At 48.3% G+C, this 22,778-nt stretch overlaps 1 protein-coding gene across 1 annotated transcript in view; it reads left to right on the plus strand.

Moving 5' to 3' along the window:
- The window catches only part of LOC118940507 (kinesin heavy chain-like), a 175,973-nt gene that overhangs the window by 43,496 nt on the left and 109,699 nt on the right, over positions 1 to 22,778 (plus strand). Inside the window, exon 2 of the mRNA XM_036950862.1 lies at positions 16,901 to 16,988. Within this exon, the coding sequence (XP_036806757.1) occupies positions 16,901 to 16,988 (88 nt within the window). The remainder of the gene's footprint in view (positions 1 to 16,900; positions 16,989 to 22,778) is intronic.

Here is a 22,778-nt window from a genome sequence, read left to right on the forward strand (position 1 = left end):
CATCATACTTAGGTAGCCTGGGTTTCACCGTGTGTTTGTGGGTGGGTGTTTGTTTCCGTGTTTGTTCACCACATGGTACTGTTTTCGTTTTTGGTTATTCAGGTTACATTTTTGTATTTTAGTCTTAGTCAGATTGTCTTTAAAATTAAACATCATGAACACTTACCACGCCGCATCTTGGTCCGATCCATACTACACCTCCTCTTCAGACGAAGAGGAGAAAAACCATTACAGGGTGGGTGGGAGATAGAGAGAGAGAAGGGGTGGGTGAGAGAGAGAAGGGGTGGGTGGGAGAGAGAGAGAGAGACAGAGAGAGAAGGGGTGGGTAGGAGAGAGAGAGAAGGGGTGGGTGGGAGAGAGAGAGAGAGACAGAGAGAGAAGGGGTGGGTAGGAGAGAGAGAGAAGGGGTGGCTGGGAGAGAGAGAGAGAGGGAGAGAAGGGGTGGGTGGGAGAGAGAGAGAGAAAAGGGGTGGGTGGAAGAGAGAGAGAGAGAGAGAGAGAGAGAGAGAGAGAGAAGGGGTGGGTGGAAGAGAGAGAGAGAGAGAGAGAGAGAGGAGGGGTGGGAGAGAGAGAGAGAGGGAGGGAGAGAGAGAGGGAGGGAGAGAGAGAGAAAATGGGTGGGTGGAAGAGAGAGAGAGAGAGAGGGAGGGAGAGAGAGAGAAAAGGGGTGGGTGGAAGAGAGAGAGAGGGAGAGAGAGAGAGAGGAGGGGTGGGAGAGAGAGAGAAAAGGGGTGGTTGGAAGGGAGAGAGAGAAGGGGTGGGAGAGAGAGAGAAAGGGGGTGGGTGGAAGAGAGAGAGAGGGAGAGGGAGAGAGAGAGAGAGAGAGAGAGAGAGAGAGAGAAGGGGTGGGAGAGAGAGAGAGAGAGAGAAGGGGTGGGTGAGAGAGAGAGGGAAGGGTTGGGTGAGAGAGAGAGAGAAGGGGTGGGTGGGAGAGAGAGAGAGAAAAGGGGTGGGTGGGAGAGAGAGAGAGAGAGAGAGAGAGAGAAGGGATGGGTGGGAGAGAGAGAGAGAGAGAGCAGAAGGGATTATTCAGATGTTCTGTCCTGTATTTTCTAAATCCAGATTAATTGGTTTAATAATATATTCCAGGATTGTGCATGCCGTTGTTGATGGGGAGTGTAATTATGTTGTTATCTGTGTGTCTGTCTTTCTGGGGTTATGAAACCTGATTAGCAACCCGGAAAGCAGGCTGAATCCCGTGTGAAGGGTCTTTAATGCCCCAGAGAGGAAGAGAGGAGAGACAACCTCCTCCCTCAGTACTTTAAATAGGCCATGACTAGTGGGAGTCGGGGGAAGGCAATAAACACATTCGGTAACAAACAGTTACCAAATCCCTAAAACTCATATTTATCAATGTTTTTTATGAATGACAAAAATTGACCCACCCCCCTCCAGACGTGGCTAGCGATGTGTTGATATGGAAACAGAGAGAAGCAAAGAGACGAGGGAGCAGAAGTGTAGTAGAGTGTGAAAATGGACTCAGAGAGAGCTACAGAGAATCTCTATAGCAGCTGCACTGGTTATGCCCACCACGTCAAACAGTCTGGCGTTACACACACACCTAGGCTGGTTAGAGAGCAAAGCTGTGATGGTCCCCAGGGCCCAGCCCATCGCAGCATGTCTCCCTCCCAGACCTCTCTCTCTCTCTCTCCCCTCACTAACTTTCCCTCCCTCCCTCCCTCCCTCCCTCCCTCCCGTCTCTCTTCATCTAGTCTGTCTCTCACTCTCTCCTCCTCTTTCGCTTTCCCTCTCTTCTGTTCCATCTCCTCCACCTAATCCACCCCTCTTTGTCTCTCCTCTAGCTACCTCTCCCCCCCCCCCCCCCCCCCCCCCCCCTCTCTCTCAGGCTGAAAACAGATTGGAGGCTGTTGAAGGAAGGGAGGCCTTGGAATGCTGTGTTTCACATGCAACACACACACACACACACACACATTATCAGGTGTCTGCAGCAGAACAGAACAGAACAGAAAGAGCGTCAGATTAGCTTCTTAAGGAGGCAGATCTGAATAACAAATGGATTTGCAATAGGAATGTGTTTGTTAATACACGGCTTTGCAACATAATGATAATATGTTTGATTCAATTTCCTTCTCTAGACCCTGGTGAAGGTTGTAGCACGTTTTCAGGTGTTCTGCTCGCTGGGGCGTTCTGTTTGTGTGGAACACATCATTCGGAACGAGGCCCAACTGCAATCCGACATGATGGAGAAATCTTGTACGCAGTTTGCACCAGGTGGTCGAACTGTGACAAGTTGAAAACCATTTCAGTTATTTGAAACCCCATTTGAGTTGACAGAAACCCCCATCTATTACTTATTCAACTAGGCCATGACAGGAAATCAGAACATCTAAAGACTGTGTATGTCTGCTGTAGAAATGAATGACTGACATATTAACACTAGTGACTTGGTAGATATTGATCGGCGGTGTAATTGAGACAATTGAAAACAGTCCTGTAGAAATGAATAACTGAACATCCTAAGAATACTTCCAGAACTAACAGAATGTCCTTTTACAGACAGTGAGTCAGTAGATATGGTCTGCCAGACAGTGAGTCAGTAGATATGGTCTGCCAGACAGTGAGTCAGTAGATATGGTCTGCCAGACAGTGAGTCAATAGATATTGTCTGCCAGACAGTGAGTCAGTAGATCTGGTCTGCCAGACAGTGAGTCAGTAGATATGGTCTGCCAGACAGTGAGTCAGTAGATATTGTCTGCCAGACAGTGAGTCAGTAGATATTGTCTGCCAGACAGTGAGTCAGTAGATATGGTCTGCCAGACAGTGAGTCAGTAGATATTGTCTGCCAGACAGTGAGTCAGTAGATATTGCCTGCCAGACAGTGAGTCAGTAGATATGGTCTGCCAGACAGTGAGTCAGTAGATATGGTCTGCCAGACAGTGAGTCAGTAGATATGGTCTGCCAGACAGTGAGTCAGTAGATATGGTCTGCCAGACAGTGAGTCAGTAGATATTGTCTGCCAGACAGTGAGTCAGTAGATATTGTTTGCTAGACAGTGAGTCAGTAGATATTGTCTGCCAGACAGTGAGTCAGTAGATATGGTCTGCCAGACAGTGAGTCAGTAGATATTGTCTGCCAGACAGTGAGTCAGTAGATATTGTCTGCCAGACAGTGAGTCAGTAGATATTGTCTGCCAGACAGTGAGTCAGTAGATATGGTCTGCCAGACAGTGAGTCAGTAGATATTGTCTGCCAGACAGTGAGTCAGTAGATATTGTCTGCCAGACAGTGAGTCAGTAGATATGGTCTGCCAGACAGTGAGTCAGTAGATATGGTCTGCCAGACAGTGAGTCAGTAGATATGGTCTGCCAGACAGTGAGTCAGTAGATATGGTCTGCCAGACAGTGAGTCAGTAGATATGGTCTGCCAGACAGTGAGTCAGTAGATATTGTCTGCCAGACAGTGAGTCAGTAGATATTGTTTGCTAGACAGTGAGTCAGTAGATATTGTCTGCCAGACAGTGAGTCAGTAGATATGGTCTGCCAGACAGTGAGTCAGTAGATATTGTCTGCCAGACAGTGAGTCAGTAGATATTGTCTGCCAGACAGTGAGTCAGTAGATATTGTCTGCCAGACAGTGAGTCAGTAGATATGGTCTGCCAGACAGTGAGTCAGTAGATATTGTCTGCCAGACAGTGAGTCAGTAGATATTGTCTGCCAGACAGTGAGTCAGTAGATATGGTCTGCCAGACAGTGAGTCAGTAGATATGGTCTGCCAGACAGTGAATCAGTAGATATTGTCTGCCAGACAGTGAGTCAGTTGATATTGTCTGCCAGACGGTGAGTCAGGACATATTGTCTGCCAGACAGTGGGTCAGTAGATATTGTTTGCCAGACAGTGAGTCAGTAGATATGGTCTGCCAGAGAGTGAGTCAGTAGATATGGTCTGCCAGAGAGTGGGTCAGTAGATATGGTCTGCCAGACAGTGAGTCAGTAGATATTGTTTGCCAGACAGTGAGTCAGTAGATATTGTCTGCCAGACAGTGAGTCAGTAGATATTGTTTGCCAGACAGTGAGTCAGTAGATATGGTCTGCCAGACAGTGAGTCAGTAGATATGGTCTGCCAGAGAGTGAGTCAGTAGATATGGTCTGCCAGAGAGTGGGTCAGTAGATATGGTCTGCCAGACAGTGAGTCAGTAGATATTGTCTGCCAGACAGTGAGTCAGTAGATATGGTCTGCCAGACAGTGAGTCAGTAGATATGGTCTGCCAGACAGTGAGTCAGTAGATATTGTTTGCCAGACAGTGAGTCAGTAGATATTGTCTGCCAGACAGTGAGTCAGTAGATATTGTTTGCCAGACAGTGAGTCAGTAGATATTGTCTGCCAGACAGTGAGTCAGTAGATATTGTCTGCCAGACAGTGAGTCAGTAGATATTGTCTGCCAGACAGTGAGTCAGTAGATATGGTCTGCCAGACAGTGAGTCAGTAGATATGGTCTGCCAGACAGTGAGTCAATAGATATTGTCTGCCAGACAGTGAGTCAGTAGATCTGGTCTGCCAGACAGTGAGTCAGTAGATATGGTCTGCCAGACAGTGAGTCAGTAGATATTGTCTGCCAGACAGTGAGTCAGTAGATATTGTCTGCCAGACAGTGAGTCAGTAGATATGGTCTGCCAGACAGTGAGTCAGTAGATATTGTCTGCCAGACAGTGAGTCAGTAGATATTGCCTGCCAGACAGTGAGTCAGTAGATATGGTCTGCCAGACAGTGAGTCAGTAGATATGGTCTGCCAGACAGTGAGTCAGTAGATATGGTCTGCCAGACAGTGAGTCAGTAGATATGGTCTGCCAGACAGTGAGTCAGTAGATATTGTCTGCCAGACAGTGAGTCAGTAGATATTGTTTGCTAGACAGTGAGTCAGTAGATATTGTCTGCCAGACAGTGAGTCAGTAGATATGGTCTGCCAGACAGTGAGTCAGTAGATATTGTCTGCCAGACAGTGAGTCAGTAGATATTGTCTGCCAGACAGTGAGTCAGTAGATATTGTCTGCCAGACAGTGAGTCAGTAGATATGGTCTGCCAGACAGTGAGTCAGTAGATATTGTCTGCCAGACAGTGAGTCAGTAGATATTGTCTGCCAGACAGTGAGTCAGTAGATATGGTCTGCCAGACAGTGAGTCAGTAGATATGGTCTGCCAGACAGTGAGTCAGTAGATATGGTCTGCCAGACAGTGAGTCAGTAGATATGGTCTGCCAGACAGTGAGTCAGTAGATATGGTCTGCCAGACAGTGAGTCAGTAGATATTGTCTGCCAGACAGTGAGTCAGTAGATATTGTTTGCTAGACAGTGAGTCAGTAGATATTGTCTGCCAGACAGTGAGTCAGTAGATATGGTCTGCCAGACAGTGAGTCAGTAGATATTGTCTGCCAGACAGTGAGTCAGTAGATATTGTCTGCCAGACAGTGAGTCAGTAGATATTGTCTGCCAGACAGTGAGTCAGTAGATATGGTCTGCCAGACAGTGAGTCAGTAGATATTGTCTGCCAGACAGTGAGTCAGTAGATATTGTCTGCCAGACAGTGAGTCAGTAGATATGGTCTGCCAGACAGTGAGTCAGTAGATATGGTCTGCCAGACAGTGAATCAGTAGATATTGTCTGCCAGACAGTGAGTCAGTCGATATTGTCTGCCAGACGGTGAGTCAGGACATATTGTCTGCCAGACAGTGGGTCAGTAGATATTGTTTGCCAGACAGTGAGTCAGTAGATATGGTCTGCCAGAGAGTGAGTCAGTAGATATGGTCTGCCAGAGAGTGGGTCAGTAGATATGGTCTGCCAGACAGTGAGTCAGTAGATATTGTTTGCCAGACAGTGAGTCAGTAGATATTGTCTGCCAGACAGTGAGTCAGTAGATATTGTTTGCCAGACAGTGAGTCAGTAGATATGGTCTGCCAGACAGTGAGTCAGTAGATATGGTCTGCCAGAGAGTGAGTCAGTAGATATGGTCTGCCAGAGAGTGGGTCAGTAGATATGGTCTGCCAGACAGTGAGTCAGTAGATATTGTCTGCCAGACAGTGAGTCAGTAGATATGGTCTGCCAGACAGTGAGTCAGTAGATATGGTCTGCCAGACAGTGAGTCAGTAGATATTGTTTGCCAGACAGTGAGTCAGTAGATATTGTCTGCCAGACAGTGAGTCAGTAGATATTGTTTGCCAGACAGTGAGTCAGTAGATATTGTCTGCCAGACAGTGAGTCAGTAGATATTGTCTGCCAGACAGTGAGTCAGTAGATATTGTCTGCCAGACAGTGAGTCAGTAGATATTGTCTGCCAGACAGTGAGTCAGCATATACTGTATTGTCTGCCAGACAGTGGGTCAGATATTGTCTACATTTGGACCAGGGCCAATAGGAATATAGTGTCATTTGGACCAGGGCCAATAGGAATAGAGTGCAGATTGAGCCTCCTCAGAACAGCACCAGAATAGAAGACAACTGCTGAGCATGTATTATTCAGTGAAGATCCTGAAATTGTAGTTTTGGGGCAATGTGAGCTTAACCAGTCTAACCAGCGAAACCAGTCTAACCAGCATAACCAGTCTAATTAGTCAAACCAGTGAAACCAGTCTAACCAGCATAACCTCGTACCCATGTTTATTTATGTATGTACGTATTTAGTGTTTGGAGCGTGTTAAGTGGACTTATATTAAAAGACTCCATTTACACTCTGTTTGACTCTCCTGCGCCTGACTTCCCTGCCACCTGTACACACGACTCTGACAACAAGAGACATCACATTAAACAGATATCAAAAGCCTTCTCTTGCTCTAAAGAGACCAGTCCGAAGTTCACATGAGAAACTCTCGACAAGTCCAACATGTCCCTGATTTAAGAACAAAGAGTCCAGATGGGACTTCAGTCTGTTAGCGAGGACCTCGGCAAATATCTTGTAGTCCGCACAGAGTAATGCCACAGGCCTCCAGTTTCTTAAGGTCACACAGGTCCCCATTTTTGGACAGGAGAGTCAGAGCCGCCCGACGGCAGCTCATCGGCAACTCTCCTACCACGACGCATTCACGCAACACACAAAAAAAGTCCAGTCGAATTATTTCCCAGAATTTGTATAAAACTCCGCTGGGAGTCCGTCGACCCTCGGTGCACGGCCGGGGGACATCTGGGTTACGGCCTCTGCCAGTTCATGGGACAACAGGGGAAAGTCCATTTCATCTCTCTGTGCCAGAGAGAGCTTAAGGAGTTCTGAAAACAAAACCCGAGCACACAGTTCTGCCCTATAAAACACAGTATAAAACTCCACAGTCCGCTCCCGCATCTCCCCCACCACAGAGGTCGCCCGCCCATCAGACAGCCGTAGACAATGCCCTTGGCTTCACCACTCTGTTTTTCCAAACCAAAGAAGAAGGAGCTGGGAGCATCCATCTCCTTGAGCATGGAGAACCCAGCTCTTACAAGTGCTCCCTTTGCTTTAACCTGGAAAAAACTGCCCAGGTTCCTATGTAGTTCAGCTAAATTAGCCTGGAGGCCTACATTGCCTTGCCCCACCATCTCTACCTCCATCTCACTAATACTACGCTCTAGTTCCCCCAATATTCTCCTAGCCTCTGAGGAGGAGAGAGCTGTATTCTGTTGACAGAAAACTTCTAACTTTCCCCACAGCCCACCATTGACTCAGAAACTCATACAACCCCTCTTCGCTGCTCCCACCTTTCCCAAAAAGTCTGGAAACCTGAGCAAAAAGTGGTACCTTGTAAGAGCTTTACATTAAACTTAAAGAAAATAAGTAAGGACACAGCCCTTCATCCGGCCTCTCAACTACAACTACAAAACCCTCGCAGCATGCACACACACAGAGAGAGAGAGAGAGAGAGAGAGAGAGAGAGAGAGAGAGAGAGAGAGAGAGAGAGAGAGAGAGAGAGAGAGAGAAAATACATATACATAATATGACATTTGTAATGTCTTTATTCTTTTGGAACTTCTGTGAGTGTAATGTTGAGTGTATTATCTACTTCACTTGCTTTGGCAATGTTAACATATGTTTCCCATGCTAATAAAGCTGCCTTGAATTGAATTGAGAGAATCTTTGCTGGCTAATAGCAGGAGAGGAGGGTACACATTGTTGTCTGAGGTCTGTTTCATTATGGAGATTTTCACTGCAGTGTCTTTCCAATCTTCATCCCTCCATTAATCCTCCCTCCATCCCTGGCTCAAACACTGAGGTCTGATTAAATCAGGAGCCAGATTGGCTTTCCGCCTGCTGCTTCGAGACCATGTCTCACCCTTCTTCTCTTCCTGTCTCCCTCTCTCTGTATCTCCTCTCTATCTCTGTATCTCCCCTTCTCTTTCTCTCTCTGTTTCCCCCCTCTCTCTCTCTGTTTCTCCCCTCTCTCTCTCTGTTTCTCCCCCCTCTCTCTGTCCCCCCCTCTCTCTGTTTCTCCTCCCCCTCCCTCTGTCCCCCCCTCTCTGTTTCTCCTCCCCCTCCCTCCCCCTCTCTGTTTCTCCTCCCCCTCCCTCTGTTCTCCCCTCTCTCTGTTTCTCCTCCCCCTCCCTCTGTTCTCCCCTCTCTCTGTTTCTCCCCCCTCTCCCTCTGTTTCTCCCCCCTCTCTCTCTCTGTTTCTCCCCTCTCTCTCTGTTTCTCCCCCGCTCTCTCTGTTTCTCTCCCCTCTCTCTCTGTTTCTCCCCCCTCTCTCTCTGTTTCTCCCCTCTCTCTCTCTGTTTCTACCCCCTCTCTCTCTGTTTTTCCCCCCCTCTCTCTGTTTCTCCCCTCTCTCTCTGTTTCTCCCCCCTCTCTCTGTTTCTCTCCCCTCTCTCTCTGTTTCTCCCCTCTCTCTCTCTGTTTCTCCCCTCTCTCTCTGTTTCTCCCCTCTCTCTCTGTTTCTCCCCCCTCTCTCTGTTTCTCTCCCCTCTCTCTCTGTTTCTCCCCTCTCTCTCTCTGTTTCTCCCCCCTCTCTCTGTTTCTCCTCCCCCTCCCTCTGTCCCCCCCTCTCTGTTTCTCCTCCCCCTCCCTCTGCCCCCCCCTCTCTGTTTCTCCTCCCCCTCCCTCTGTTCTCCCCTCTCTCTGTTTCTCCCCCCTCTCCCTCTGTTTCTCCCCCCTCTCTCTCTCTGTTTCTCCCCTCTCTCTCTGTTTCTCCCCCGCTCTCTCTGTTTCTCTCCCCTCTCTCTCTGTTTCTCCCCCCTCTCTCTCTGTTTCTCCCCTCTCTCTCTCTGTTTCTACCCCCTCTCTCTCTGTTTCTCCCCCCTCTCTCTCTGTTTCTCCCCTCTCTCTTTGTTTCTCCCCCCTCTCTCTGTTTCTCTCCCCTCTCTCTCTGTTTCTCCCCTCTCTCTCTGTTTCTCCCCTCTCTCTCTCTGTTTCTCCCCCCGCTCTCTCTGTTTCTCTCCCCTCTCTCTCTGTTTCTCCCCCCTCTCTCTCTGTTTCTCCCCCCCTCTCCCTCTGTACTCCCCCACCCCTCTCTCTGTCTGTACTCCCCCACCCCTCTCTCTGTCTGTACTCCCCCACCCCTCTCTCTCTGTACTCCCCCACCCCTCTCTCTGTCTGAACTCCCCCACCCCTCTCTCTCTGTAGTCCCCCACCCTTCTCTCTCTGTTTCTCTCCCCTCTTTCCCTCTGTTTCCCACCCCTCTCTCTCTGTTTCTACCCCCTCTCTCTCTCTCTGTCCCCCCCCCCTCTATCTCTGTTTCTCCCCCTCTCTCTCTGTTTCTCCCCCTCTCTCTGTTTCTCTCCCCTCTCTCTCTGTTTCTCCCCTCTCTCTCTGTTTCTCCCCCCTCTCTCTCTGTTTCTCTCCCCTCTCTCTCTCTGTTTCTCCCCTCTCTCTCTGTTTCTCCCCCCTCTCTCTCTGTTTCTCTCCCCGCTCTCTCTGTACTCCCCCACCCCTCTCTCTGTCTGTACTCCCCCACCCCCCTCTCTCTGTACTCCCCCACTCCCTCTCTCTCTGTTTCTCCCCCCTGTCTCTCTCTGTATCTCCCCCCTCCTCTTCCTCCCATACTGGAGCCAGTATGATATATTTATCTGTCTAATGGGTTGGACTGTGATGTGATCCTCTCTAGGGGTTGGTTGCTGGAGCTAATCAAAACACAACCCTCTATAGCCACTCAGTAACACCACTCTCTAGAGCCACTCAGTAACACCACTCTCTATAGCCACTCAGTAACACACACTCTCTAGAGCCACTCAGTAACACCACTCTCTATAGCCACTCAGTAACACCACTCTCTATAGCCACTCAGTAACACCACTCTCTATAGCCACTCAGTAACACCACTCTCTATAGCCACTCAGTAACACCACTCTCTATAGCCACTCAGTAACACACACTCTCTAGAGCCACTCAGTAACACCACTCTCTATAGCCACTCAGTAACACCACTCTCTATAGCCACTCAGTAACACCACTCTCTATAGCCACTCAGTAACACCACTCTCTATAGCCACTCAGTAACACCACTCTCTAGAGCCACTCAGTAACACCACTCTCTATAGCCACTCAGTAACACACACTCTCTAGAGCCACTCAGTAACACCACTCTCTATAGCCATTCAGTAACACCACTCTCTAGAGCCACTCAGTAACACCACTCTCTAGAGCCATTCAGTAACACCACTCTCTATAGCCACTCAGGAACACACACTCTCTCAATTAAGCTCTTAATACACACTCGGAATACACTAAAGACACTCAAACACACACTCTCAATACACACCAAAGCGCACAATCTGAAACATACTCTCAATAACAAACCCTCAGAAACACACATGCAATGTCAATAATCAGGTCCTAATGGCCTGGTACTCAGGGCTCTACTGTTCCTCCATCAGGTCCTAATGGCCTGGTACTCAGGGCTCTATTGTCCTTCCATCAGGTCCTAATGGCCTGGTACTCAGGGCTCTATTGTTCCTCCATCAGGTCCTAATGGTCTGGTACTCAGGGCTCTATTGTTCCTCCATCAGGTCCTAATGGTCTGGTACTCAGGGCTCTATTGTTCCTCCATCAGGTCCCAATGGTCTGGTACTCAGGGCTCTATTGTTCCTCCATCAGGTCCTAATGGTCTGGTACTCAGGGCTCTATTGTTCCTCCATCAGGTCCTAATGACCTGGTACTCAGGGCTCTATTGTTCCTCCATCAGGTCCTAATGGTCTGGTACTCAGGGCTCTATTGTTCCTCCATCAGGTCCTAATGACCTGGTACTCAGGGCTCTATTGTTCCTCCATCAGGTCCTAATGGCCTGGTACTCAGGGCTCTATTGTTCCTCCATCAGGTCCTAATGGTCTGGTACTCAGGGCTCTATTGTCCCTCCATCAGGTCCTAATGGTCTGGTACTCAGGGCTCTATTGTCCCTCCATCAGGTCCTAATGGTCTGGTACTCAGGGCTCTATTGTCCCTCCATCAGGTCCTAATGGTCTGGTACTCAGGGCTCTATTGTCCCTCCATCAGGTCCTAATGGTCTGGTACTCAGGGCTCTATTGTCCCTCCATCAGGTCCTAATGGTCTGGTACTCAGGGCTCTATTGTCCCTCCATCAGGTCCTAATGGTCTGGTACTCAGGGCTCTATTGTCCCTCCATCAGGTCCTAATGGTCTGGTACTCAGGGCTCTATTGTTCCTCCATCAGGTCCTAATGGTCTGGTACTCAGGGCTCTATTGTCCCTCCATCAGGTCCTAATGGCCTGGTACTCAGGGCTCTATTGTTCCTCCATCAGGTCCTAATGGTCTGGTACTCAGGGCTCTATTGTCCCTCCATCAGGTCCTAATGGTCTGGTACTCAGGGCTCTATTGTTCCTCCATCAGGTCCTAATGGTCTGGTACTCAGGGCTCTATTGTTCCTCCATCAGGTCCTAATGGTCTGGTACTCAGGGCTCTATTGTTCCTCCATCAGGTCCTAATGGTCTGGTACTCAGGGCTCTATTGTTCCTCCATCAGGTCCTAATGACCTGGTACTCAGGGCTCTACTGTCCCTCCATCAGGTGCTAATGGCCTGGTACTCAGGGCTCTATTGTTCCTCCATCAGGTCCTAATGGTCTGGTACTCAGGGCTCTATTGTCCCTCCATCAGGTCCTAATGGTCTGGTACTCAGGGCTCTATTGTTCCTCCATCAGGTCCTAATGGTCTGGTACTCAGGGCTCTATTGTTCCTCCATCAGGTCCTAATGGTCTGGTACTCAGGGCTCTATTGTCCCTCCATCAGGTCCTAATGGTCTGGTACTCAGGGCTCTATTGTCCCTCCATCAGGTCCTAATGGTCTGGTACTCAGGGCTCTATTGTTCCTCCATCAGGTCCTAATGGTCTGGTACTCAGGGCTCTATTGTTCCTCCATCAGGTCCTAATGACCTGGTACTCAGGGCTCTATTGTTCCTCCATCAGGTCCTAATGGCCTGGTACTCAGGGCTCTATTGTTCCTCCATCAGGTCCTAATGGTCTGGTACTCAGGGCTCTATTGTCCCTCCATCAGGTCCTAATGGTCTGGTACTCAGGGCTCTATTGTCCCTCCATCAGGTCCTAATGGTCTGGTACTCAGGGCTCTATTGTCCCTCCATCAGGTCCTAATGGTCTGGTACTCAGGGCTCTATTGTCCCTCCATCAGGTCCTAATGGTCTGGTACTCAGGGCTCTATTGTCCCTCCATCAGGTCCTAATGGTCTGGTACTCAGGGCTCTATTGTCCCTCCATCAGGTCCTAATGGTCTGGTACTCAGGGCTTTATTGTCCCTCCATCAGGTCCTAATGGTCTGGTACTCAGGGCTCTATTGTTCCTCCATCAGGTCCTAATGGTCTGGTACTCAGGGCTCTATTGTTCCTCCATCAGGTCCTAATGGTCTGGTACTCAGGGCTCTATTGTTCCTCCATCAGTTCCTAATGGTCTGGTACTCAGGGCTCTATTGTTCCTCCATCAGGTCCTAATGGTCTGGTACTCAGGGCTCTATTGTTCCTCCATCAGGTCCTAATGGTCTGGTACTCAGGGCTCTATTGTCCCTCCATCAGGTCCTAATGGTCTGGTACTCAGGGCTCTATTGTCCCTCCATCAGGTCCTAATGGTCTGGTACTCAGGGCTCTATTGTTCCTCCATCAGGTCCTAATGGTCTGGTACTCAGGGCTCTATTGTTCCTCCATCAGGTCCTAATGGTCTGGTACTCAGGGCTCTATTGTTCCTCCATCAGGTCCTAATGGTCTGGTACTCAGGGCTCTATTGTTCCTCCATCAGGTCCTAATGGCCTGGTACTCAGGGCTCTATTGTTCCTCCATCAGGTCCTAATGGTCTGGTACTCAGGGCTCTATTGTTCCTCCATCAGGTCCTAATGACCTGGTACTCAGGGCTCTATTGTTCCTCCATCAGGTCCTAATGGCCTGGTACTCAGGGCTCTATTGTTCCTCCATCAGGTCCTAATGGTCTGGTACTCAGGGCTCTATTGTCCCTCCATCAGGTCCTAATGGTCTGGTACTCAGGGCTCTATTGTCCCTCCATCAGGTCCTAATGGTCTGGTACTCAGGGCTCTATTGTCCCTCCATCAGGTCCTAATGGTCTGGTACTCAGGGCTCTATTGTCCCTCCATCAGGTCCTAATGGTCTGGTACTCAGGGCTCTATTGTTCCTCCATCAGGTCCTAATGGTCTGGTACTCAGGGCTCTATTGTTCCTCCATCAGGTCCTAATGGTCTGGTACTCAGGGCTCTATTGTTCCTCCATCAGGTCCTAATGACCTGGTACTCAGGGCTCTATTGTTCCTCCATCAGGTCCTAATGGCCTGGTACTCAGGGCTCTATTGTTCCTCCATCAGGTCCTAATGGTCTGGTACTCAGGGCTCTATTGTCCCTCCATCAGGTCCTAATGGTCTGGTACTCAGGGCTCTATTGTTCCTCCATCAGGTCCTAATGGTCTGGTACTCAGGGCTCTATTGTCCCTCCATCAGGTCCTAATGGTCTGGTACTCAGGGCTCTATTGTCCCTCCATCAGGTCCTAATGGTCTGGTACTCAGGGCTCTATTGTCCCTCCATCAGGTCCTAATGGTCTGGTACTCAGGGCTCTATTGTCCCTCCATCAGGTCCTAATGGTCTGGTACTCAGGGCTCTATTGTCCCTCCATCAGGTCCTAATGGTCTGGTACTCAGGGCTCTATTGTCCCTCCATCAGGTCCTAATGGTCTGGTACTCAGGGCTCTATTGTCCCTCCATCAGGTCCTAATGGTCTGGTACTCAGGGCTCTATTGTTCCTCCATCAGGTCCTAATGGTCTGGTACTCAGGGCTCTATTGTTCCTCCATCAGGTCCTAATGGTCTGGTACTCAGGGCTCTATTGTTCCTCCATCAGTTCCTAATGGTCTGGTACTCAGGGCTCTATTGTTCCTCCATCAGGTCCTAATGGTCTGGTACTCAGGGCTCTATTGTTCCTCCATCAGGTCCTAATGGTCTGGTACTCAGGGCTCTATTGTCCCTCCATCAGGTCCTAATGGTCTGGTACTCAGGGCTCTATTGTCCCTCCATCAGGTCCTAATGGTCTGGTACTCAGGGCTCTATTGTTCCTCCATCAGGTCCTAATGGTCTGGTACTCAGGGCTCTATTGTTCCTCCATCAGGTCCTAATGGTCTGGTACTCAGGGCTCTATTGTTCCTCCATCAGGTCCTAATGGTCTGGTACTCAGGGCTCTATTGTCCCTCCATCAGGTCCTAATGGTCTGGTACTCAGGGCTCTATTGTTCCTCCATCAGGTCCTAATGGTCTGGTACTCAGGGCTCTATTGTTCCTCCATCAGGTCCTAATGGTCTGGTACTCAGGGCTCTATTGTTCCTCCATCAGGTCCTAATGACCTGGTACTCAGGGCTCTATTGTTCCTCCATCAGGTCCTAATGGCCTGGTACTCAGGGCTCTATTGTTCCTCCATCAGGTCCTAATGGTCTGGTACTCAGGGCTCTATTGTCCCTCCATCAGGTCCTAATGGTCTGGTACTCAGGGCTCTACTGTCCCTCCATCAGGTGCTAATGGCCTGGTACTCAGGGCTCTATTGTTCCTCCATCAGGTCCTAATGGTCTGGTACTCAGGGCTCTATTGTCCCTCCATCAGGTCCTAATGGTCTGGTACTCAGGGCTCTATTGTTCCTCCATCAGGTCCTAATGGTCTGGTACTCAGGGCTCTATTGTTCCTCCATCAGGTCCTAATGGTCTGGTACTCAGGGCTCTATTGTCCCTCCATCAGGTCCTAATGGTCTGGTACTCAGGGCTCTATTGTCCCTCCATCAGGTCCTAATGGTCTGGTACTCAGGGCTCTATTGTTCCTCCATCAGGTCCTAATGGTCTGGTACTCAGGGCTCTATTGTCCCTCCATCAGGTCCTAATGGTCTGGTACTCAGGGCTCTATTGTTCCTCCATCAGGTCCTAATGGTCTGGTACTCAGGGCTCTATTGTTCCTCCATCAGGTCCTAATGACCTGGTACTCAGGGCTCTATTGTTCCTCCATCAGGTCCTAATGGCCTGGTACTCAGGGCTCTATTGTTCCTCCATCAGGTCCTAATGGTCTGGTACTCAGGGCTCTATTGTCCCTCCATCAGGTCCTAATGGTCTGGTACTCAGGGCTCTATTGTCCCTCCATCAGGTCCTAATGGTCTGGTACTCAGGGCTCTATTGTCCCTCCATCAGGTCCTAATGGTCTGGTACTCAGGGCTCTATTGTCCCTCCATCAGGTCCTAATGGTCTGGTACTCAGGGCTCTATTGTCCCTCCATCAGGTCCTAATGGTCTGGTACTCAGGGCTCTATTGTCCCTCCATCAGGTCCTAATGGTCTGGTACTCAGGGCTCTATTGTTCCTCCATCAGGTCCTAATGGTCTGGTACTCAGGGCTCTATTGTTCCTCCATCAGGTCCTAATGGTCTGGTACTCAGGGCTCTATTGTTCCTCCATCAGGTCCTAATGGCCTGGTACTCAGGGCTCTACTGTCCCTCCATCAGGTGCTAATGGCCTGGTACTCAGGGCTCTATTGTTCCTCCATCAGGTCCTAATGGTCTGGTACTCAGGGCTCTATTGTCCCTCCATCAGGTCCTAATGGTCTGGTACTCAGGGCTCTATTGTTCCTCCATCAGGTCCTAATGGTCTGGTACTCAGGGCTCTATTGTTCCTCCATCAGGTCCTAATGGTCTGGTACTCAGGGCTCTATTGTCCCTCCATCAGGTCCTAATGGTCTGGTACTCAGGGCTCTATTGTCCCTCCATCAGGTCCTAATGGTCTGGTACTCAGGGCTCTATTGTTCCTCCATCAGGTCCTAATGGTCTGGTACTCAGGGCTCTATTGTCCCTCTAACCACTCTGACATAAATGCAATCAAAAATCACATCAAAACAGTATCATGCTTTTAAAACTCACCTCACTGTGATCGATACACGTGAAGAAAGAAGTTCAACAACAGGTTGAAACTGAGTGGGGAAAACGTGGTTGATGTGGATGTTGTTTCAAAGCCAAACACAACGAAACAGCTACGTAGATTGAAGATGTTTTTTGGTACATGATTGGTCTAGCTAGCCTCTACTCCAAGATTCTAGGAGTTGCTTTTGAGTGATGACTGTATTGCTATGTATACTGGATGGGCTGGTTACCTGATGCTACGCTCTACTTTTAGTTTATTTTTGGACCATTTTAATTGTAAACGATCACAGTAAGGCACTTAACTGTTACCCAGAAATGATTTGATATTGAATTAAAATGGCTGCAGTGGACCTTTAAAGGATGGGTCATCATAGTGAGACACACACACACACACACACACACACACACACACAGTCACAGTTGAGACGCTTCCAGAGTCAGAGACCGTGTAAAGGGCTGTGTGTCTCTGTGTTTGTTATGATGTATTGACCGACTCTGGGTCTCTGTGTACGTGTCTGTGTGTTTCTGTGTGTGTTTCTGTGTTTCTGTGTGTGCGTGGGTGATGTATTGACTGACTCTGTGTCTGTGTGGGTCTTGGCTTCACAGGGGAAGTCCTATGTGTTTGACCGGGTGTTCCCCACCAACACAACACAGGAACAGGTGTACAACACCTGCGCCAAGCAGATAGTCAAAGGTGAGTGCCAGCCTCTCTCTCTCTCTCTCTCTCTGTCTCGCTCTCTCTCTCTCCCTCTTTCTCTCGCTCTCTCACTCTCTCTCGCTCTCTCTCTCTCGCTCTCTCTCGCTCTCTCGCGCTCTCTCTCGCTCTCTCGCTCGCTCTCTCTCGCTCTCTCTCGCTCTCTCTCGCTCTCTCTCTCTCTTGCTCTCTCTCTCTCTCTCTCTCGTACCAGTCAAAGGTTTGGACACACCTACTCATTCAAGGGTTTTTCTTAATTTTTGCTATTTTCTACATTGTAGAATAATAGTGAAGACATCAAAACTATGAAATAACACATATGGAATCATGTAGTTACCAAAATAGTGTTTAAAAAATGATCTCAATTGGGTTGAGGTCGGGTAATTGTGGAGGTCAGGTCATCTGATGCAGCACTCCATCAATCTCCTTCTTGGTCAAATATCCCTTACACAGCCTGGAGGTGTGTTGGGTCATTGTCCTGTTGAAACACAAATATTAGTCCCACTAAGTGCAAACCAGATGGGATGATGTATCGCTGCAGAATGCGGTTGTAGCCATGCTGGTTAACAGTGTGCAAAGCTGTCATCTGTGCCTTTGATTCTAAATAATTCACTGACAGTGTCACCAGCAAAGCATCCCCACACCATCACACCTCCTCCTCCATGCTTCACGGTGGGAACCACACATGCGGAGATAATCCGTTCACCTACTCTGCGTCTCATACAGACACGGCGGTTGGAACCAAAAATCTCAAAGTTGGACTCATCAGACAAAAGGACAGATTTCCACCAGTCTAATGTCCATTGCTTGTGTTTCTTGGCCTAAGCGAGTCTCTTCTTCTTATTGGTGTCCTTTAGTAGTGGTTGCTTTGCAGCAATTCGACCATGAAGGCCTGATTCACGCAGTCTCCTCTGAACAGTTGATGTTGAGATGTGTCTGTGACTTGAACTCTGTGAAGCATTTATTTGGGCTGCAATTTCTGAGGCTGGTAACTCTAATGAACTTATCCTCTGCAGCAGAGGTAACTCTGGGTCTTCCATTCCTGTGGCGGTCCTCATGAGAGCCAGTTTCATCATAGCTCTTGATGGTTTTTGTGTCTGCACTTGAAGAAACTTTTAAAGTTCTTGAAATGTTCCATGTTGACTGACCTTCATGTCTTAAAGTAATGATGGTCTGTCGTTTCTCTTTGCTTATTTGAGCTGTTAATATGGACTCGGTCTTTTACCAAATAGGGCTATCTTCTGTATACACCCCCTACCTTCTAACAACACATCTGATTGGCTCAAAGGCATTAAGATGGAAAGAAATTCCACTATTTAACTTTTAACAAGGCACACCTGTTAATTGAAATGCATTCCAGGTGAATACTTCATGAAGCTGGTTGAGAGAATGCCAAGAGTGTTCGAAGCTGTCATCAAGGCAAAGGGTGGCTACTTTGAAGAATCTCAAATATAACATATATTTTGAATTGTTTAAAACTTTTTTATATGATTCCATATGTGTTATTTTCATAGTTTTGGTGTCTTGATGTTTTGATGTCTTCCACAATTTACGAGTTGGTGTGTCCAAACTTTTGACTGATACTGTATATGTTTCCAACATACCTAAACATGTGCCAAGAAGATAGCCTAGTCAAAGGGGAGGAGCCACTTATCACCACCATACCCCAGAGCAGCCGTAGCTGACAGAGCAGCCGTAGCTTACAGAGCAGCCGTAGCTGACAGAACAGCTGGTAGCTTCACTTTGATTCTAGTAGTAGTTTGGGCCTGATAAAAAAAGAACCCAAAAGCAATCATGTGCACGCTTATCTTGAATGAAATATGAAGGCTTGTAAATGAGATATGGGCTCCCTCGAGCTCTACTATCTTGCTCCTCTCTCTCTCTCTCTCTCTCTCACACACATTCTGCTACATTCAAAGATATTGCAGATTTCAATCCAGTGGTCTAACATGTCTGTCTGTGATTGAGTCTAGGACAGATAGATGGCTGGACGAGGAAGATAACAGCACAGCCAGAACATAGAGAGCATGAGGGAACAGAGAGAAACAACAGAGACACCCAATGAGAACCCAACCAGAGGTAGCGAGTAACAACAGAGACACCCAATGAGAACCCAGCCAGAGGTAGCGAGTAACAACAGAGACACCCAATGAGAACCCAGCCAGAGGTAGAGAGTAACAACAGAGACACCCAATGAGAACCCAGCCAGAGGTAGAGAGTAACAACAGAGACACCCAATGAGAACCCAGCCAGAGGTAGCGAGTAACAACAGAGACACCCAATGAGAACCAAGCCAGAGGTAGAGAGACCCTAATGGGTCTCTGTAATCTGGGGGAAATATGTATCTCTGATAGGGTCATACCAAGTTAGGAAGTGCAGGTTGGTTTCCTCCTCATCTTGTGGCCTCTCTCTAGCCTGGTTCCTCTCTAGGTTTCTTCCTAGGTTTTGGCCTTTCTAGGGAGTTTTTTCTAGCCACCGTGCTTCTACACCTGCATTGCTTGCTGTTTGAGGTTTTAGGCTGGGTTTCTGTACAGCACTTTGAGATATCAGCTGATGTACGAAGGGCTATATAAATACATTTGATTTGATTTGATCTCAATAGCAAGGCTCACTGAGTCAAAGAATGTGAAATAGATAATAAAACAATAGAGAAATTAACAATTTTAAAAATTAACATTAAATGTTACACTCACAGTAGTTCCAAATGTCATATTACGTATATATACAGTGTTGTAATATATACAGTGTTGTAATATATACAGTGTTGTAATACATACAGTGTTGTAACAATGTACAAATGGTTAAAGAACACAAGGGAAAATAAATCAACATAAATATAGTTTGTATTTACAATGGTGTTTGTTCTTCACTGGTTGACCTTTTCTTGTGGCAACAGGTCACAAATATTGATGTTGTGATGGCGCACTGTGGAATTTCACCCAGTAGATATGGGAGTTGATCAAAATTGCATTTATTTTCAAATTCTTTGTCAGTATGTGTCATCTGGGGGGAATGTGTGTCATACATCTGATCTGAGGTTAGGAAGTGCAGCTCAGTTTCCATCTCATTTTGTGGGCAGTGAGCACATAGCCTGTCTTCTCTTGAGAGCCATGTCTGCTCACTGAGTCTGTACATAGTCAAAGCTTTCCTTAATTTTGGGTCAGTCACAGTGGTCAGGTATTCTGCCACATTGTACTCTCTGTTTAGGGCCAAATAACATTCTACTTTGCTCAGTTTTTTTTGTAAATTCTTTCCAATGTGTCAAGTAATTATCTTTTTGTTTTCTCATGATTTGGTTGGGTCTAATTGTGCTGCTGTCCTGGGGCTCTGTGGGGTGTGTTTGTGTTTGTGAACAGAGCCCCAGGACCAGCTTGCTTAGGGGACTCTTCTCCAAGTTCATCTCTCTGTAGGTGATGGCTTTGTTATGGAAGGTTTGGGAATCACTTCCTTTTAGGTGGTTGTAGAATTTAACAGCTCTTTTCTGGATTTTGATAATTAGTGGGTTTCATCCTAATTCTGCTCTGCATGCATTATTTGGTGTTTTGCTTTGTACACAGAGGATATTTTTGCAGAATTCTGCATGTAGAGTCTCAATTTGGTGTTTGTCCCATTTTGTGAATTCTTGGTTGGTGAGCGGACCCCAGACCTCACAACCATAAAGGGCAATGGGCTCTATAACTGATTCAAGTATTTTTAGCCAAATCCTAATTGATATGACGAATTTTATGTTATTTTTGATGGCATAGAAGGCCCTTCTTGCCTTGTCTCTCAGATCGTTCACAGGTTTGTGGAAGTTACCTGTGGCGCTGATGTTTAGGCCAAGGTATGTATAGTTTTTTTGTGTGCTCTAGGGCAACGATGTCTAGATGGAATTTGTATTTGTGGTCCTGGCAACTGGACCTTTTTTGGAACACAATTTATTTTTTGTCTTACTGAGATTTACTGTCAGGGCCCAAGTCTGACAGAATCGTTGCAGAAGATCTAGGTGCTGCTGTAGGCCCTCATTGGTTGGGGACAGATCTAGGTGCTGCTGTAGGCCCTCATTGGTTGGGGACAGATCTAGGTGCTGCTGTAGGCCCTCATTGGTTGGGGACAGATCTAGGTGCTGCTGTAGGCCCTCATTGGTTGGGGACAGATCTAGGTGCTGCTGTAGGCCCTCCTTGGTTGGGGACAGATCTAGGTGCTGCTGTAGGCCCTCATTGGTTGGGGACAGATCTAGGTGATGCTGTAGGCCCTCATTGGTTGGGGACAGATCTAGGTGATGCTGTAGGCCCTCATTGGTTGGGGACATAAGAACCAGATCATCAGCAAACAGTAGACATTTGACTACAGGTTCTAGTAGATTATCTCTCTCTCCTGGCTGTGTTGGTCTGATTGTCTGTCTGGCTCTGGCCTTCTTATCTTCCTTCCCTCCCTCTCATCTCAAAGACAGATTTCCTCTGTTTATACTTCACTTGTTCATGTCACGGTTCAACTCAGCTCCAACCTCAGCATGACCAGAATAACTAACAGAGGAGGAAGATGTGAAGAGGAAGGAGAGAGAAATGGAGATGGAGAGAGAGGGGGATATAAGGGGGTGGAGAGAGAGAGGGGAATATAAGGGGGTGGAGAGAGAGAGAGGGGGATATAAGGGGGTGGAGAGAGAGGGGGGGTATAAGGGGGTGGAGAGAGAGAGAGGGGGATATAAGGGGGTGGAGAGAGAGAGAGGGGGATATAAGGGGGTGGAGAGAGAGGGGGGTATAAGGGGGTGGAGAGAGAGAGAGGGGGATATAAGGAGGTGGAGAGAGAGAGAGGGGGATATAAGGGGGTGGAGAGAGAGAGAGGGGGATATAAGGGGGTGGAGAGAGAGGGGGGTATAAGGGGGTGGAGAGAGAGAGAGGGGGATATAAGGAGGTGGAGAGAGAGAGAGGGGGATATAAGGGGGTGGAGAGAGAGAGAGGGGGATATAAGGGGGTGGAGAGAGAGAGGGGGATATAAGGGGGTGGAGAGAGAGAGAGGGGGATATAAGGGGGTGGAGAGAGAGAGAGGGGGATATAAGGAGGTGGAGAGAGAGAGAGGGGGATATAAGGGGGTGGAGAGAGAGAGAGGGGGATATAAGGAGGTGGAGAGAGAGAGAGGGGGATATAAGGGGGTGGAGAGAGAGAGAGGGGGATATAAGGGGGTGGAGAGAGAGAGGGGGATATAAGGGGGTGGAGAGAGAGAGAGGGGGATATAAGGGGGTGGAGAGAGAGAGAGGGGGATATAAGGAGGTGGAGAGAGAGAGAGGGGGATATAAGGGGGTGGAGAGAGAGGGGGGGTATAAGGGGGTGGAGAGAGAGAGAGGGGGATATAAGGGGGTGGAGAGAGAGAGAGGGGGATATAAGGGGGTGGAGAGAGAGGGGGGTATAAGGGGGTGGAGAGAGAGAGAGGGGGATATAAGGAGGTGGAGAGAGAGAGAGGGGGATATAAGGGGGTGGAGAGAGAGAGAGGGGGATATAAGGGGGTGGAGAGAGAGAGAGGGGGATATAAGGGGGTGGAGAGAGAGAGAGGGGGATATAAGGGGGTGGAGAGAGAGAGAGGGGGATATAAGGGGGTGGAGAGAGAGAGAGGGGGATATAAGGGGGTGGAGAGAGAGATAGGGTATAAGGGGGTGGAGAGAGAGAGAGGGGGATATAAGGGGGTCGAGAGAGAGAGAGGGGGATATAAGGGGGTGGAGAGAGAGAGAGGGGATATAAGGGGGTGGAGAGAGAGAGAGGGGGATATAAGGGGGTGGAGAGAGAGAGAGGGGATATAATGGGGTGGAGAGAGAGA

The sequence above is a fragment of the Oncorhynchus mykiss genome, chromosome 17 (genome assembly GCF_013265735.2).
Source record: "Oncorhynchus mykiss isolate Arlee chromosome 17, USDA_OmykA_1.1, whole genome shotgun sequence".
Taxonomy (NCBI): Eukaryota; Metazoa; Chordata; class Actinopteri; order Salmoniformes; family Salmonidae; genus Oncorhynchus; species Oncorhynchus mykiss.